Below are 17,704 nucleotides of genomic sequence, written 5' to 3' on the forward strand. Positions count from 1 at the left end.
AATAGCTTTCACCCATTCTGTGATTTGGGGGTTGTCGTCCTTGTTGGAGATGAGGAGGAGTTCGGTTTTTCCTTGATTGAGTTTGAGGTGGTTCCTCCCAAGCGTGGCTTGGATTTCTTTGAGAGTGTTGTTGAGCCTTATGATGTCGTTGAAGGAGGTGGTTTCTATGTAGATCTGTGTGTCATCTGCGTAGAGATGGAAGGGGATGTTGGCTTTCTTCAGTATGATGGTGAGGGGTACCATGTATATGTTAAACAGTTGGGGGGAGAGAACGGATCCTTGGGGAACCCCTCTGGTCACAGGGAGAGGGTCGGATGTGAAGGATTTTATTTTGACTCTTTGGAAGCGGTTCTGAAAGAAAGAGTCAAACCATTGCAGGACCACATCGTTTGCACCAACTCTTTCCTTGAGGGCCTTGATGAGGAGCTTGTGGTCAACCGTGTCGAAGGCCGCTGACAGGTCTAGGAGGATGAGTAGGCAGCACTGATCCGCGTCAAGGGAATTGCGGATGTCATCTATTATGTTCAGTATTGCGGTTTCAGTGTTAAATCCTTTTCTGAAGCCCGATTGATTGTGGTCAAGAAGGTTGATGTTATTGAGCTGTTTGTTGAGTTGCCGTAATACACACTTTTCTAGGATTTTGGCTAGGAAAGGCAGACTTGAGACTGGTCTGAAGTTGTTGAGGTCGTTGGTGTCTAAGCCTGGTTTCTTCAGGAGAGGAGTTACCTGGCCGACTTTGAGGCAGTCCGGGACGGTGCCAGTCTTTAGGGAGCTATTGATGATTTCACACCAGAGTGGAGCAAGGGTGAGTTTGAAGTCTTTGGCCATTTGGGAGGGGATGGGATCGAGGTTGTGGGAGGAGGGTTTGGAGGATGAGATTAGGTTGAGGATCTCGGCTTCATGGACGAGGTCGAAGGAGGACCAGGCGGTAACAGTAGGATCTGTGGAGAAGTTTTCTGTTACTGTTGGATTGATGTTGGTAGCCAAGGGAGGGCTGATGCCTAGGGATAGTTCGATCTTGGCTATTTTATCGTTGAAGAAGGTGACGAAGTTGTCACATAGGGCTTTGGAGGGTTGTACAAGGGCAGTGGTTGGCTTGGATGTTTGTTTTTTGATGATGCCGAAGAGTTCTCTGGGTCTATTTTTTGCCTTGTCAAGCGCATTGCAGAAAAAGTTTGTTTTTTCGCTGTTGATATGGTTTTTGTACCTTCTTCGAACTTCCCCGAGTTCCCTGCGATGGATGGCGGAGGGGTTCTTTCTCCAGTGTCGCTCTGAGGCTCTGAGAAGTCTCCTTTCCTTGTTGATGTCCTTGTTAAACCAGGTTCTTGATGGGATGTTCCTTTTTTTTTTTTGTTTCAGGGGTGCCAGTTGGTTTAGGATGTCGGACGTGGTCGTGTTGTAGTATGAGGTGAGTTCAGTAGCTGAGAGTCCTTCTGAGGGGATTGGCAGACAGGAGGCTATTCTTTCTTCTAGATCTGATGTGTTGATTTGTGATAGGTTTCTGGACCATGTGGGGGGGCTGCAATGGGGGGACGAGACTGGGTCCCTTGAGAGAGTTGAAATAGGATTAGGTGGTGGTCAGACCAGTCTACCAGGAGTATGTGATCGATGGAGATTGCATCATGTCGGGCGATGATGACGTCTAGGATCGACCCTTTGTAGTGGGTCTCTTCTGAGCAGTGTTGGGAGAGGTTGTTGGAGTGCAGAAGATCGTTTAGGGATTTAATAGTGATGTTGTTCTCGTTGTTCCAGCGTAGATTAAGATCCCCTAAAATGAGAGTGTTGGACTCTTTGAGAGAGCAGTTGGCAATCAGGTTTGAAAGTTGATCTGTGAAAGTGGCGTTGTTGCCTGGGGGATGATATAGTAGATAGCATTGCGTTAACTGGTTGTCGCTTGTTTTGATGTTAGTTGTGAGGCATTCAAAGGAGTTGTAGTTAAAAGCATCTGTTTCGGTCACCGAGAGGTCGTTCTTGTGGATGATTGCCACGCCTCCTCCTTTTTTTTTTATGATTCTTCCTATCTTTATTGATGATGGAATAGCCTGGTGGGACAAGCATATCTAGATTAGGTGATGAAGAGTCGTTGAGCCATGTCTCCGTGATGAATGCTATGTCTATATTATAGTTGAGGATGGTCTCTGCTAGCTCTGTGGAGTGTTTGGTGGCCGATCTGCAGTTTATGAGCAGGCAGTTGGTCCCGGGAGAGTATGGAAATAGCCTCCTTGGAGACAGAAGAACATATGTACTAATGTCACAATAACATGCAGCAGGACTACAACACCCATCAGTAACAAGGAAAGGGAACAAGTCTGGGACAAACAAGTAACGACAACACCCCGAGACAGCCCCATCAAAAAATGTGACATCCCCCACGAGGACAAAGGGCAGAGGCCAGTCAAAAGACCCCAACCTAGAGGATAGAGTGGAACCCCTAGTAATGAAAGGGGACGAGAGGTGGGGGATGGGGGGGGGAGGGGGAGTAGGCCCCAACTTGGTGCAACCAGAGCATAAGGGCACAAAAGTACCTATAAACCTGTCCTCCAATGGCCAGAAAGGGAGGAACGGAGCAAATAAACAGGACAATGCACCCTGGCAGGAAAGAAACAAAGAATGCACTCACAGAAGACATAACCACCCACGAGGAGGTGAGTGCAGAAGACCAAGCCGAAGGTCCTTGCAGAACGGGGAGGAAGGGCGGGCTGTGAAGGAATCTGCGGCTAGAATCATCTCTACCATATACATCGTTACCGAAGGTGAGTAACTTGTACATCTGATAGAGACTACTAGCCGCAGATTCCTTAACGTAGAATAGATACCCTAGCCCTACCCAAGGGGAAGCAGGGTCTGCGAGAGGACGCCACCAGTCTGGACATAATAGAGGGTCCCGCAGGGGACGAGTCCAACGGCAGGTAGAAGAGCCCTGTCCCTGTCCCCCTGGTCAAGGGGAACCCCTGCATCTAGAAGACCACCAACCCCAGAGGGGATGCAGGAAGACGAGAAAAAAGGCAGCCCACCGTTAATCAGCAGGAGAAGCGAGGGCAAGGCGAAAGGAGGCCAGAGCGCCCCCACACCTATTCAAGGTATCAAGAAACTCCACCAGAAGCCCCAAGGCCCAAGCAATAAAGAGGAGCACTGAGGAAGAAGAGCAACCTAGAGACTCCAAGGCGAAGAGGTAGAGTGAAGGCGAGTGCCCCACCGGGAAACACCCAGTGAAGAGGGCTGCCGAACCTATCACAGCCAGAAGGCACTAGACAAGACAGAACAGCGTCTTCACCAATAAGGCAGACGGAAGCAGAAGGGTTGCTCAATGTCACCCAGGGAGAACCGCGCAACACCCCGCAGGGACAAACAGCGCCCACCAAAGAGGCACAAGAAATTCAAGAACTCAAGAATCACCTCAACCCCAAGGGAGGAGACGGAGAACTGAAGGCAGGGCCCACTGGAAGAGTGTCGAACACACCCTAGCCTCAAGCAGCGGACAAGGCAAGGCCGGCTGCCCCGCCAAAGTGCCAAGAAGGCACAGTGATGCAAAAGAACAGCAGGTCGGGACCGGCAATGCACAGCCAGCTGCAGACAACATCACGGAATGGTGCACCCAGGACAAGCCAGACGCCAACCAAAGACAGAGGCCAGGAAGGCCAAGAAGGCCCCGGACACACCCCAAGAGAGAAGTCCGCACACACGGTCCAAAAAACGGCGGAACCAGGCAGAGCTATGACGCAACGCAGCAGACAGCCGGCCAGGCGAGCAAGGCAATGACCCCGGGGAAGGACATCCCAGGGCGCAACTCAAGCCATTCCAAACCATCAACTAGAGGATCGCACCTGCAACATACCGTAACACCACGGAGAGCAGAGGTCCGAAGGCGACCACACCTCCTCAGCACATGACAGAGCTATATGATAGCTACCAGTACCCCACATAGGGCATGTTACGTCCCAAAAATGGGAACCCTCTTAGGAAAAACATTCTGCAGCAGAGGACAACAGATAAGACCTGCGGAGAACCCGCAGACGGCTTGCCAATCAGACAAAAAGAATAACGGAAGGTCAAATCACAATTCAAAGGGGGGCCAACTAGCGGCCAACAGCACCACAGTCCCACTCAAAAGGACTCGAATGCACATTAATCACAGAACACAACTGGGGCAACCCGCCCAAACGGAAGAATACCTCCCAAAAACCAGACCAACTCACAGGTCACTGAGGGGGTGGGGGGGAGAAGGAGGAGGAGGAGAAGGCTGAAGCCCCGTCAAGAACCTCTGAATGGCGCAGTCCGCAGGGGCGTGGAACAAATGAGGGCCATCGAAAGGAAGGTCCACCAGCCGTTCCCGAACATTCTCCGGGAACACACTGTCCCGAAGCCAGGCATGTCGAAGTACGACCGAAGAAGCCATGGCACGACCAAGCACCTCTTAGATGCCCAGAGCAGAGCGAAGAATAATAGCCACCAGCTCCCGGCATCCAACACATGGTGCGCTGATGGATTACCTCCAGAAGATGATCTGCTGGGAAAAGGGCAGCAGGATTACCCATGCGAAAGATTCCCACAGCCGTGGAAACAGCGTGAGCAAAGGCATCACCCTCCTCCATAGGGCCCCGCGGTGGAGAAAGCAGCTCCTCAGTAGGCGTCGGCTGCAAGCTAAGGCGGCCGCCCCCCAAGCCAATCGGAGGAAGGAAAGGCCAGGTCTGAAAAGGAGGACGAGAGACCGAGGAATTGGGAACCTGATGCCCCTCCGGCAAAGAGCACGGCGATGGCGAGGAGCCATCCTTGGACGACGTCGGGGAAAAAGTCACAATGCGGCGGCCTGTCTCCGGCGAGGACGAAACCAGCAAGTGCCAAACCTCTGGAGAAGAGGAGGGGTCTGAAGACGAGTCAGCGACCAGACGTCGGCCTGGCGCCGTAGTAGAGTCCGCAACTGGAGGCAGGTCAGAGGGAGATGCCAGAACGACCTCCGCCACAGCGCACGGCGCAGGAGACTGAGGGTCGGCCGGAGCCGAGGCGGCGAATGAACGGCGCTGGAAAGGCATCGACTTGACCTCCGACGAGGCAGCCGCCTGCGTGGAGGCATGAGAGGGACCCGGTGAGGGACGAGGGGTCCCCTGCCAGCCTTGTCCCGTGACAAGTCGAGAGGGGCCCTCCGCCAGCCCCTGCGGCGCCGCTAGGACCAGCAGCCACCGCCGCCTAAGCAGCGTCACCTCAGGCTCGGACAAGGCCGCCGCCTGTCCAGAGGACCAAGGGGAACTCAGGGACACATCCTAAGCCCCGGCGACCTCCCGCGACACCACAGGGACTCCAGCTGGAGTTTGCGGCGATGCAGAGGCGCTGTGGTCTGAAGGAGGGACCCCCGAAGGGCCGCACCCCAACGGCACTACATCCTCCAAACCTGGATCCGAACCAGTCGGCGCTGGAGCCACCGGCAGCGGCCCAGAGGGCCCCGCACACGGCAAGGGATTCGCAGACGTCCCAGGAGGGGAAGGAGGAGGAGGAGAAGCCAACGAGGCCTGTAAGGCCGCCGCATATGTCTCCATCTGGGCTCTTGTCGCCCCCACCCCGGGAAACGGCAGATATGGGGACGACACGCGGGCTGCACCACCCGCGGAGAGCCGGCGCCCCCAACAGGCCGGGAACCAGCCTTCGGGGACAAACTGCGAAACTTACCGACAGATGAGCGACACTCTTGCGGCCTGGGAGAAGGACGATGTCGAAGATGGAGGCGGCGGTTCTGGAAACCTTACGCAGGGGCTGGGCGCGGTTGACCACCCCAACCTGGACATGCGAGCCGAAAGGAGTTTCATCCGGCGCTCCCGGTTCGGTTCGCACTTCGGTTTTATCTGCTATCACGCCTCACAGTCAGTGGTATCGTGGTGCTATCCCAAACACCACATGCAGATGGGGTGAGGATCCGTCTCTTACAACTGGTGCGCACAAGACGAGCACGTCTTAAAAACCAAAGTCATTCGCACACTGTTCCCACACATACGCAACAAGCGAAAGGGAAAGGCCTGAAACAGGCCAGGAACACAATCCGAATCTGCGTTGCATGCGGAAAAGGAAAAAACTGACGTAGGCGCGCAGGGGTGGGACTTATGTGACCTCGTTGACATCACGTAAGCGGACGTCAGGGCAGAGTAGCGTGATGCCATCCCCCCGGCGCACAGGGATGCTGTGGCAAAAATTTTCCGGATCCAGTCTCATATCTGGGGATAATTCTACTTTAAGGAATCTGCGGCTAGTAGTCTCTATCGGATAGGCTTTACAGGCAGAAAATGAAGACTTGTCATAATCCCTTGGAAGACAAGGGTATCAGACCTGCTACTAGTCTCAGCATGGTTTATTGAACTTGGGGTAGAACTTAAAAGGCATAGTCCCCATGCCCTCCACCCATGAATCATTCTTGTACGACCTTGCCTCATTTTATTTCGATCAGATTCTGCTCCAAAGCAGTTAACAGGAATATGGCAGCTGCTGAAACTGTTAGCGATACCACAAAGGTTTTGCGCGTGGGGGTTATACCTTTGGTGTCTTGATGTCAAAGATAGTTTCTCAGCTTCTGTATTACAATTGACTTAGATCATTTGAACATATGCCCAAACCTGATGGAAGAAAAACAATTATCTAAGCTAGAGTCTGTCAAGGTTCATAGTGACTTACGAGAGAGGCATCACAAGTTACCTCGAAGCCCAAACCTCTTCTTCGGCCGAAAAAACACATTTCCGCGCTGGATGATAGAAGTGTCAGAGAAAATGGTTTACATGCTGGATACATATTGTTCCTTCTTACTGTTGCAGACAGGTAATGCAATCCATTCTCACGAACAGTGCAACAGGTATTTGCAATTATAGTTAAGGGTCTGTGGGTTTCTCAAAGAGCGTTCGGTGAAACAGCTTTTCCAAAAGGTACAAGGACATAAGAGGTTCCATCTCTATTCACCTATTACATTTTTGTTATACTTTTTAGGTCTCGGACTACGAAGGCTGCGCTTGCTCAGTCTCGCTCCGAGACTTTATGTCTACAGTATGGGGACTTGAAACCGCCCCTCTTCTCCATTGGCTGGCTTCCTAAACGGAGGCCAGCCATTGGAGGAGAGGGGCGTCACTTCGTTGAAGACAGTGTGTTTTTTACTTTCTTTCTGTTTTCTTTCTCTCCTCTTCCCATTGGCTGGAATTTTACCTTCCAGCCGATGGGAAGAGGAGAGAAAGAAAACCACGCCCCCGAATCCGAAAATGACAGTGGTTTCTCCAAGGCATTTCTGCCTCGCCTGGGAGAAACACGGTGGTGTCATGGCTGGTCCGCTTTTAAACCTTGGCATTATAGTAGCTTTTCAAAGCTTTTTTGAATTAATTAGGACAAGAACATTTGTTCAAAGCTAAGGCCCTCTCTCAGTAGTGTTTCAATAGCCTTTACTTGTTGGTCGCATAAAGATAAGTATATGCCCTGTAACACCAGAACGAGCACGGATAGAAAGAAAGCATGGAGACTTCAACTGCCTAACAAGAGGCGCATGCTCTGCAAGAGACCAATCAGGAGAATCATAACAAGCGCATATCGGAAATACAGTTCTTCCTACTACTGAGTCGTGTGCTAGTCTGCGACTATATCGTCACTGAAATTCATTTTGACCTTTGTTGTTATTAATTATGTCCAGTTCCGTCAATCGGTTTGGGTGTTGTCCCAAACTGAGGCTGAGAAAAGAACAGAGGCGGCGGTCGGTACGGTCGGGCCCGGCGCCCGGCAGTGGGAACCTGTGCCCACATATAGACTTAGGCGCTGCGGTGGGCCCAGCAATAACAGTGGAGCGCATCTGTGGACTGGTGCACGCCTGCTCTGGTAACGTGCTGCCTGCGAGGTGTCGGACAGCTGTGCTGCTCTGGTGCGCTTGTCGGAGCCGCTGGGGTCTTTGCGGCAGCTCCCGGGAGGCACTGGAGCGATTGCTGCAAGAAGAAGGTGCGTAAGCTGCTTGTAACATCGCTGCTGTCGAGGCTGAAGATCTGAGGACTGCCGGCACTGCGTGGGGGGGCGGTAAGGTGGCGCTGTGGCCCCCCGGGATGATGTGCACTGAGCTGCGGCGGTACGGAGCAGTTAATGAGCGGCTGGACAATGTTGCAGAGGGTCGTGCTCCAACAGGCAGCTGCTTGCTATGAAGATCACGGACAAGACGCCTCTAGCAGAGCTCTGCATTGCGTACCGGGCCTGGAACTGACATTGCTCCTCTTTTAAACCTTGCCTGCGGGAACAGTGCACAGCGCATGGGGTGGAGGGTGGTGTTACAGAAGTTTGTCCATTCTAATGCTAAACTTGCTTTGGTCCTCTTGAACCCGGCAGCATCGGAGGCTCGTTAGCTGCATTCTAATGTGGGGGTGGGGACGGAAAGAGACTGCCCTGCCTCTGAAGTCTGATCGCTCCCCGCCCCCCACTTCTGATGTGTGGCTGGTAAACGTGCAGCCGGGCTGCCCTGAGCCGCAGCCCCCCTCCTTTTCCCCAGGGGGGATGGTCTGCCAAACTGGGAATGATGGCTGTAAAATGGCGGCCGATCCTGTGTGGGAAACATCTTGGGGTGTGGATTCTGCTCTCACTGCCCGCTGCAGTAGAACCAGCAACAGGCCATACTACCCGAGGCAAATGCCTTTTTTCGATTTCTGGTAGGCATGCTCTGCCCTTAGTACTTCTCTGAACTTCTACAGGGCTCAAGCGTGTGCCCGCCGCCGGCTTATCAGTGCGAGCAATGGCCTGGCTACCTTGGGGCCTTGTTGGGACTGCCATAGCACTTTAGGAATATTTCTTTTACACGGTGCCTGGTACGGGTTCGCCAGTTGCTGGGAATTGAGCCTTCTACTTTCCATATATGTCCGAAGTTGACACGCTACTGTTGCTTGGAGATGTGCAGAGCTTAGCTTAGAAATGCACCTTCAGTCACTCCAAAGTGTTTATCTGAGAGCCCCATGGATTCTCTGACGTCTATGTTCACTTTTCCAAACATGGATATGGACATACAAGTGTGTACGCTGTTGGATTAAAAACAAACTCAAGGCGAGGCTGACGGTAAGTGGCCATTTGGCGAACACACAATGCATCATCTGCGGATAGCAACTCACTCTTGCAGGTCGCTGACGGTGATGAGCCGGGTTCATGGGGCTGCTTCCAACAATCTCACTTTCAGACCGAATTTGGTGCCATTTTAACCATTCTGGGGGGCAGGAGAGTTACCCGTATCAAAATATGAATGTGAAAAGTGTGCTGTTAACTTGGTACACTCGCTCACATTCAGTGAAACTTCGATTATCAAAGTGCGTCAATGTCTTGCCTTCTCAGCGGTAGTAAGCGCTAGATAAATGACATTGCAATACCATAATGTCCATCAGAGGAGAGTTGGGGGTAGGGCGGAGCAGAAGGGGGTAGGGCGGAGCAGAAGGAGGTAGGGGAGGACAGGAAAGCCTTTCGGGGGTGGGAGGTCGGTTTTACGCAGTGGGCGCAGACTGCACCGGAAATGGGCTGTGAGATAGCCAGCGGGGTAGCGGCCCAGGGGCCGGGAGAGCCAGGCCAGGCCAGGGCTGGAGTGCACTCAGGCAGGCAGGGCGGGGTCGTGGCCGTCGTAGGGCATCCCAGGCTCGGGCTCTTTTTGTTGTGCACGGCACATGCGGCTAACTGACGAGCTTCTCTGTTTTCTGAAGACTCACATTATACGAACCACCTGGGCAGAGGGCACGCTGTTGTGCCCAGGGTACCCCTGGAGCAGCAAGCAACTGGCAACGTGGGCTCGCAGTGAATGCACGTTCCATCTGCGGCTTCTAGGGACCCCGGGCCCAGACCCATAGAAGGGGTGAAGGGATCTGAAGCACTGTGACCCAGTGATGACCCTGGATCAGTGGGCAAAACAAAGATCCTGAGTGGAGGCCCTAGGTGCTGCCTGATCTTGGCGACACCCTGCAGACCTTACAGGGACGCCTCCTGAATTGGGTCATGTGGTTCCAAGGGCCGATTTCTAGTTTGCTCGCTCCTCAAAGGTGAACCCCCAGCCAATTAGGCCATTTCCGTTTTCATGAGTGTAGTATTGTATTTCGATGTTCCCGGTTTTCGTGCCTCTGTTCCCGGTTTTCGTGCCTCTGTTCCCGTTTTTTTTTGTGCCTCTGTTCCCGTTTTTTTTTGTGCCTCTGTTCCCGTTTTTTTTTGTGCCTCTGTTCCCTGCTCGAGCCTCTGTTCCCCTGCTTGTGATCCGGTTTTCGTGCCTCTGTTCCCTGCTTGTGATCCGGTTTTCGTGCCTCTGTTCTCTGCTTGTGATCCGGTGTTCGTGCCTCTATTCCCTGTTCGCGCCTCTATTCCCTGTTCGCGCCTCTGTTCCTTGTTCGCGCCTCTGTTCCTTGTTCGCGCCTCTGTTCCTTGTTCGCGCCTCTGTTCCTTGTTCGCGCCTCTGTTCCCTGTTCGCGCCTCTGTTCCCTGTTCACGCCTCTGTTCCCTGTTCGCGCCTCTGTTCCCTGCTTGTGCCTCTGTTCCCTGCTTGTAATCCGGTTTTCGTGCCTCTGTTCCCTGCTTGTGATCCGGTTTTCGCGCCTCTATTCCCTGTTCGCGCCTCTGTTCCTTGTTCGCGCCTCTGTTCCTTGTTCGCGCCTCTGTTCCTTGTTCGCGCCTCTGTTCCTTGTTCGCGCCTCTGTTCCTTGTTCGCGCCTCGGTTCCCTGTTCGCGCCTCTGTTCCCTGCTTGTGCCTCTGTTCCCTGCTTGTGATCCAGTTTTTGTGCCTCTGTTCCCTGTTTGTGCCTCTGTTACCTGCTCGTGCCACTGTTACCTGCTCGTGCCTCTGTTCCCTGCTTGTGATCCAGTTTTTGTGCCTCTGTTCCCTGTTTGTGCCTCTGTTACCTGCTCGTGCCACTGTTACCTGCTCGTGCCTCTGTTCCCTGCTTGTGATCCGGTTTTTGTGCCTCTGTTCCCTGCTTGTGACCCAGTTTTTGTGCCTCTGTTCCCTGCTTGTGATCCAGTTTTCGTGCCTCTGTTCCCTGCTTGTGATCCAGTTTTCGTGCCTCTGTTCCCTGCTTGTGATCCAGTTTTCGTGCCTCTGTTCCCTGCTTGTGATCCAGTTTTCATGCCTCTGTTCCCTGTTCGTTCCTCTGTTCCCTGTTCGTGCCTCTGTTCCCTGTTCGTGCCTCTGTTCCCTGTTCGTGCCTCTGTTCCCTGTTCGTGCCTCTGTTCCTTGCTTGTGCCTCTGTTCCCTGCTTGTGATCCGGCTTTCGTGCCTCTGTTCCCTGCTTGTGCCTCTGTTCCCTGCTTGTGCCTCTGTTCCAAGCTCGTGCTGCTCTTCCCTGCTCGTGCCTCTGTTCCCTGCTTGTGATCCGGTTTTCGTGCCTCTGTTCCCTGCTTGTGCCTCTGTTCCCTGCTTGTGATCTGGTTTTTCGTGCCTCTGTTCCCTAGGGCGTTACTGGGCAGAGAGCTGTGTGTGTGTGTGTGGCTCTGTGTGTGTGTGGCTCTGTGTGTGTGTGGCTCTGTGTGTGTGTGGCTCCGTGTGTGTGTGGCTCTCTGTGTGTGTGTGGCTCTCTGTGTGTGTGTGGCTCTCTGTGTGTGTTTGGCTCTGTGTGTGTGTGTGTGGCTGCGTGTGTGTGTGTGTGTGGCTCTGTGTGTGTGTGTGTGTGTGTGTGTGTGTGGGGGCGGGGGGGCTCTGTGTCCGCTAATACTCTCTACTACTCTCTAATGCTCACCTATTGCCATTGTAAATGACAATACCATTTATTTATGTTTAATTTTTTTTTTAAATGCCATTTGCAATGCCAATATCTCTAACTTTAACAAAGCAGAGACCATTGCATTGTGAATGCTTGTTCTGAAAGCAATGCATAATGAGTATAGCTAAATGTATGGCCATTATAACATCAGCAAGAATGTGGAACACATAAGAATTGGCCTTATAGTCAAGGGTGATATGTATGTGGATAAAGATATCTTTCAAACCCAGTTACAGTATTTACCAACTGTAATTTCAAAAAACTTCAGAATATCTAGGAAAGGTTGACTGAGTAAATTAGGAATTTACGTTTGCCCCAGACACATTTTTACCAAATCTAACAAAAACTCTTGTGTTACATCTTTAAACTTCACAAATATCATAGGTGGGATTGTTCACCCATCTCTTATTCGCACCACTCCCACCCTCCACTTTAAGTGTCCATCGAATACCACTTAATCCCATATTTCTTCAGCACCCCCAAATCTAGTGTTCCTAGAACAAGTATCCCAAAATGTTATGCAATTATGGTGTGTATCATGACTTGTATTGTTGATGTACAAAAACAAGCAGTGATGGGTAACATTCTTTATCGTTACCAAGTGGTCCTGTTTCAGTCCATTGTTGGCTTGCTCACAGTACCACCACATTGAGGGACCAACCTCATGCACATGAACCTTGGTCCTGAACTGTCAGACAACATAACCCCTGAACAAGAACAAAAGGCAATCCAAGACCATTTTCAGCCTCTTTAGTAAGGTGTCATTTGAGCTTTATGAAAGAACATGGGATGGGATCTGCATCTGGCCATGTGCGTTTTTTCTATTCTAGAGCAGACAAGATGGTCAGGCAATGTGGCCTATCTGTTCTTACTGGAACAGGACCAAGGCTGTTTAAGGAAAAGACAGTGGACTACAATATGGACCTTAGTCATTATTATTAGTAGAGAGTAATTAAACAACTCCACTGATCGCTTTGTTTTTCTCAGTAACATGCCAACATGTGATTGAGGACTCAGATGTGGGTCCAATGCTTATTGTAGGAGCGGATTCAAGCTGTACTTCACTGAAGAATCCCAAAAAGACATACATTCTCAAATGCTAGAAATACTACCAGCACCATGGCCCATTTTTTTCAAGAAGGATCAGACGTACAATCTTCTCATAATTGCATTTAGAATGTGGAATTATTTGGCTTCAATCATCAGTCTAGTGGAATAAAACCTGGTAAATGATTTCCTGCAAATCAGCCTCAAGAGGGAGAGCTAGTAAAATAAAAGACAATAAAAGTCAGCAGCTTCCTATAAAAAGCGCACCATGGCATGATAGCGCAAACCTAGGTATCTGAAAAATAATGACTCACAATGCTCATGACAGGTGCACTGTGTTGTCACAGAATTCATAACAGCACTGAGACAGAACTACTGACCTTCAATGTTGACCAGGAAGAAATCTGAACGGACACGTTTTTCAGGGTTAAGTATTTGTTCACATGCAAAATGTTGTAACACACCCGCTGAACATCTGCCACCCCCACAATACTCACTTTGAGATTCCCAATGCCGTTATCTCAGCTGGATGAGCATTGTCTTTACGATCAAATGCCGTATGCATAGTTAGTTTGCTTCTGAATACTAACTGTCTCTCCCATCTATAGCCTGCAAGTGAAAAGACGAAAAAAAATTACAAATAAATACTTAGATTGTCCAAATACACAAACTGAATATACAGTGGTTTACACAGGAACCATAAGGAACTGAAACTGCACATACACATTCAATACATTTCTTAGATTCTGGAATGGCCCATTCATTGACAATCTATTTCAGATTACACGTACAGGGATATATCACTCATTCTCAACACTGCGAAAGATCATTCAGTACTTTCAATAGAGTTTTATTCTTCCTCTATCAACCATTTATCACACATCATTTTGTACTAAAAAGAGAATTAAAGAATATTAAACGTTTCTTAATGTCATTGTACACACCTCTCTCATTTTTTGAAGCACGACACAATGGAATGGAGCACGATAGGTAGGTGCACGCCAACTCCCTTTTAAAAAGAGACTTTGCAAGTTGATGACATAAAAACTAAATATGCCAACAAAGGCACAAGACTAGGCTTAAGCAGAAAGTGGGCAGTGAGCCATCAAATGATCTTTGTAACGGCAAGAAAAGTCTCAAAATATTTAGAAAATCATGAAGGCTATGTGGGAAGGATTATACCCGATATGTTTGATGTCTCATGGGAGGCCTTGCACTGACTTTGGATGGCAGGGTGCTGATAGGTTCAATGCCATACAAAAGGGGATGATGGACGGAGCGTTTGAGCAAATCAAACACTCACCCCCAGTCAACTGATCTGGGTTTAATCCATCACCATTCATTAGCTCACTCTGCCACCCCAGTTCAGATATGGCCATATGCAAATCAGTCTGACCCTGTGCCTCATGGGAACAGTCCAGCCCGAACTGCCAAGCCATGCCTTCCCTGTACCGGAAACAAGCATCCTAGGACCGGTTTCGGATTCATAATCCTCATCAGCCAGGCTATCTTGAATCCAGTGGCTACGTGAGCAAGGGACTCACGTCTGAGCATACCCTGTCAACTTAAAGCGAACAAAGCGATACAAAAGGGGAAGATGGATGGAGCGTTTGAGCAAATCAAACACTCACCCCCAGTCAACTGATCTGGGTTTAATCCATCACTATTATTTAGCTCACTCTGCCACCCCAGTTCAGACATGGCCATATGCAAATCAGTCTGACCCTCTGCTTTATGGGAACAGTCCAGCCCGAACTGCCAAGCCATGCCTTCCCTGGACCGGAAACACCTGATCTTGGGTGGTGTGGCGAGCAAAAAACGATGGATTTAGGCCCAGATCTCTGTACTGGGGTGAATGTATGACATTTTTCTGCATTCTGTCCACCAACTGTTGTTTTTGATAGGTTCAATGCCAACCAAACTCTACCTTAATCCCATCCTACCCTCTGACTCTCACCATTCCTCTGTAGGGTGTGCCCATTAGCCACTCACTGCAAAGGTTATAAGTCCCCTGAGCAATGCAAGTATTAGTAACCGCCCATCTATCAAATGCAGCGGCTGAGCTCTGGGCCAACACTGCTTCTGTGACCGAGCGTCACAGGTACACAGCTGATTCAGAAAAGGGGGTGGTGGTGATGAACAGAGTGTCTGAATTAAGCAGACCACTCTTACCCAGTCCAAAGATCAGGGCTTGATCCATCACCGTTTTTTAGCTCACTGCACCATCCCAGCTCAGAACTTGGCTATATGCAAATTAGTCTGACCCTGGCCCAGTGCATCATGGGAACAGGGCAGACCAAACTACCAAGCCAATTCTTATACTGGGAAGGAAACAAGCTACCGGGGACCGGTTTCTGGCATTTCAGCCGTCTTTGGCCCGGCTTGCTTGAATCCTGATGGTGCAATGAGCTAGGGACTCACATCTGAGTATACCCTTCCACGCTTATGGTGGACAAAAATGATTCAGAAAAGGGGGTGGTGATGAACAGAGTGTCTGAATTAAGCAGACCACTCTTACCCAGTCCAAAGATCAGGACTTGATCTATCACCGTTTTTTTAGCTCACTGCACCATCCCAGCTCAGAACTTGGCTATATGCAAATTAGTCTGACCCTGGCCCAGTGCATCATGGAAACAGGGCAGACCAAACTACCAAGCCAATTCTTATACTGGGAAGGAAACAAGCTACCGGGGACCGGTTTCTGGCATTTCAGCCGTCTTCGGCCCGGCTTGCTTGAATCCTGATGGTGCAATGAGCTAGGGACTCACATCTGAGTATACCCTTCCACGCTTATGGTGGACAAAAATGATTCAGAAAAGGGGGTGGTGATGAACAGAGTGTCTGAATTAAGCAGACCACTCTTACCCAGTCCAAAGATCAGGGCTTGATCCATCACCGTTTTTTAGCTCACTGCACCATCCCAGCTCAGAACTTGGCTATATGCAAATTAGTCTGACCCTGGCCCAGTGCATCATGGGAACAGGGCAGACCAAACTACCATTCCAATTCTTATACTGGGAAGGAAACAAGCTACCGGGGACCGGTTTCAGGCATTTCAGCTGTCTTCGGCCCGGCTTGCTTGAATCCTGATGGTGCAATGAGCTAGGGACTCACATCTGAGTATACCCTTCCACGCTTATGGTGGACAAAAATGATTCATAAAAGGGGGTGGTGATGAACAGAGTGTCTGAATTAAGCAGACCACTCTTACCCAATCCAAAGATCAGGGCTTGATCCATCACCGTTTTTTACAGCGTCACCACAAATGGCTCCCAACGAGCAGTGCTGCTGTGGGTCTCTATGGGGGTTCTCTCGCGCAATTAGATTTGTGTTTCTTTGTACACTTGTTGGAATTTTCCAATGCACGTTTGAGGTATGTGATTTTGTGTTTAGTGGGAAAGTGATGCAAACCTCTACTTCACTGAAGTAAATGAAGCAGCCCTATGCTTGGCAGGGTGCAAAGGGCACCGCACACAGCCTGTAGGTGGATTACTTCCCCAAATACATATTCTTCAGTTCACCATGCTGTGTTAAGTTGCCTCAAGCTGTAAAATTTTCACAAAGTCATGTGCCATGTCCAGTGAACAAGGCTCTGCTTGACACCTACACTGTTGTTATAATATAGTCAACAATCGCCCTCTGCTTCACTCACTAACGTATTAATGACCATTCAGACCCTTTTACTTTTGTACTGCCTCCAGTTAATGGCAGCACACTGCGGCCATATCAGAGTAAAAAACACAACAATAAAAAGTGCAAAAATTCAACTTCCCTAATCCATTTCAAATACCATTACTTTTTTGAAGATTTTAGATCCAGCCTGCCAGTAGGCAAACACAGGAAGAAATGGTGAGCTCCATACTTACTATATGGCACAGAACGATGAGTCACCACACACTTACACATTTTCTGATATTGTAGTGATCTGGAGAGGTATTTTGCTTTGTCCAGTTGAAGACGTACTGACACACACATTAAAACACATCCTTCAAATCCTTTCAAACCCTGCTGGCAGAATGTACTGCCCTATCCTCTCAATTTCAATTACATGAGCACCCCAAACTTGCCATGTAACAATATTGTCATGCACCTACCACTCCTCTGTTCACGTCACTTCAAATACAGGTAGTCTTCTTGAGGAGGCCCTAAAACAATCGCCCTACACCAAACTATGTATGCAGATAAGTCCAAAGCATAGCTACGTATTCAAAACAAGTGAGAGAATGATATTGGCCATCCATTGACCACTACTGGATTGAGAGAAATCTCGGACTCCCTGGAACAGGTCTTAATTTATCACAACATTAAATTGATACAATATAAATGACGGCCCAGAGCACACATTACGTCAGGAACACTCATGCCATGGACCATGCTGGCAGAGGTATCAGCTGCTCTGTCACAGCTGGTTTGTTTTTGCACATAGTGTCAGAATGTGGTTGGCTGTCATCAACACCCTAAGCATCTTTGTATAAGGCTCTGAACACCTTTAAGCGATGCATTGCCTAATTTGAATGCTATTATTCAAGGAGTAACATCAAACAATTGCATACTGGCTATGTTGGACAGTATCAAGTCACACCCATTGACTTAACAGGCTTATCTGCACGGGCCATATGCAAAGGTGTTTCTTGGACATTCCAATCCCCTCAAAGGGAACTGTGAGAAATGTCTGGTGCAGCATTCTGAATCGTACCCAAAGTGATATATGATTTTGAAATACATGTCCTGCTTTAATTCTTGTTAAGCTATCTCCTCTTGAGTACCGTCATGAAAAAAGACAAACAGTGCTTTCCACTTTGAGTTGAATACAAAACAAGACCTAGAAATGCCAATGTTGTTTGTTTATACTATAAGCGCAGAGAAATTTCAAAACAAAGCACTATTCGAATAGTCTTAGTGACAGAATGCGAATTGCTTCTGGGTACCCCTAAAAATCCATAAACGGC

The 17,704-nt window shown here is 49.7% G+C and overlaps 1 protein-coding gene across 4 annotated transcripts in view; it reads right to left on the reverse strand.

The window, feature by feature from the left end:
* WDFY3 (WD repeat and FYVE domain containing 3) overlaps positions 1-17,704 on the reverse strand; it is a 2,050,643-nt gene that overhangs the window by 100,311 nt on the left and 1,932,628 nt on the right. For all 4 annotated transcript variants that reach the window (XM_086961876.1, XM_086961875.1, XM_086961873.1 and 1 more), the window contains one exon: positions 13,253-13,364. In XM_086961876.1, coding sequence (XP_086818002.1) covers positions 13,253-13,364 — 112 coding nt within the window. The remainder of the gene's footprint in view (positions 1-13,252; positions 13,365-17,704) is intronic.

This window comes from Lissotriton vulgaris, chromosome 3_1 (assembly GCF_964263255.1).
Source record: "Lissotriton vulgaris chromosome 3_1, aLisVul1.2, whole genome shotgun sequence".
In the NCBI taxonomy this organism is placed as follows: domain Eukaryota; kingdom Metazoa; phylum Chordata; class Amphibia; order Caudata; family Salamandridae; genus Lissotriton; species Lissotriton vulgaris.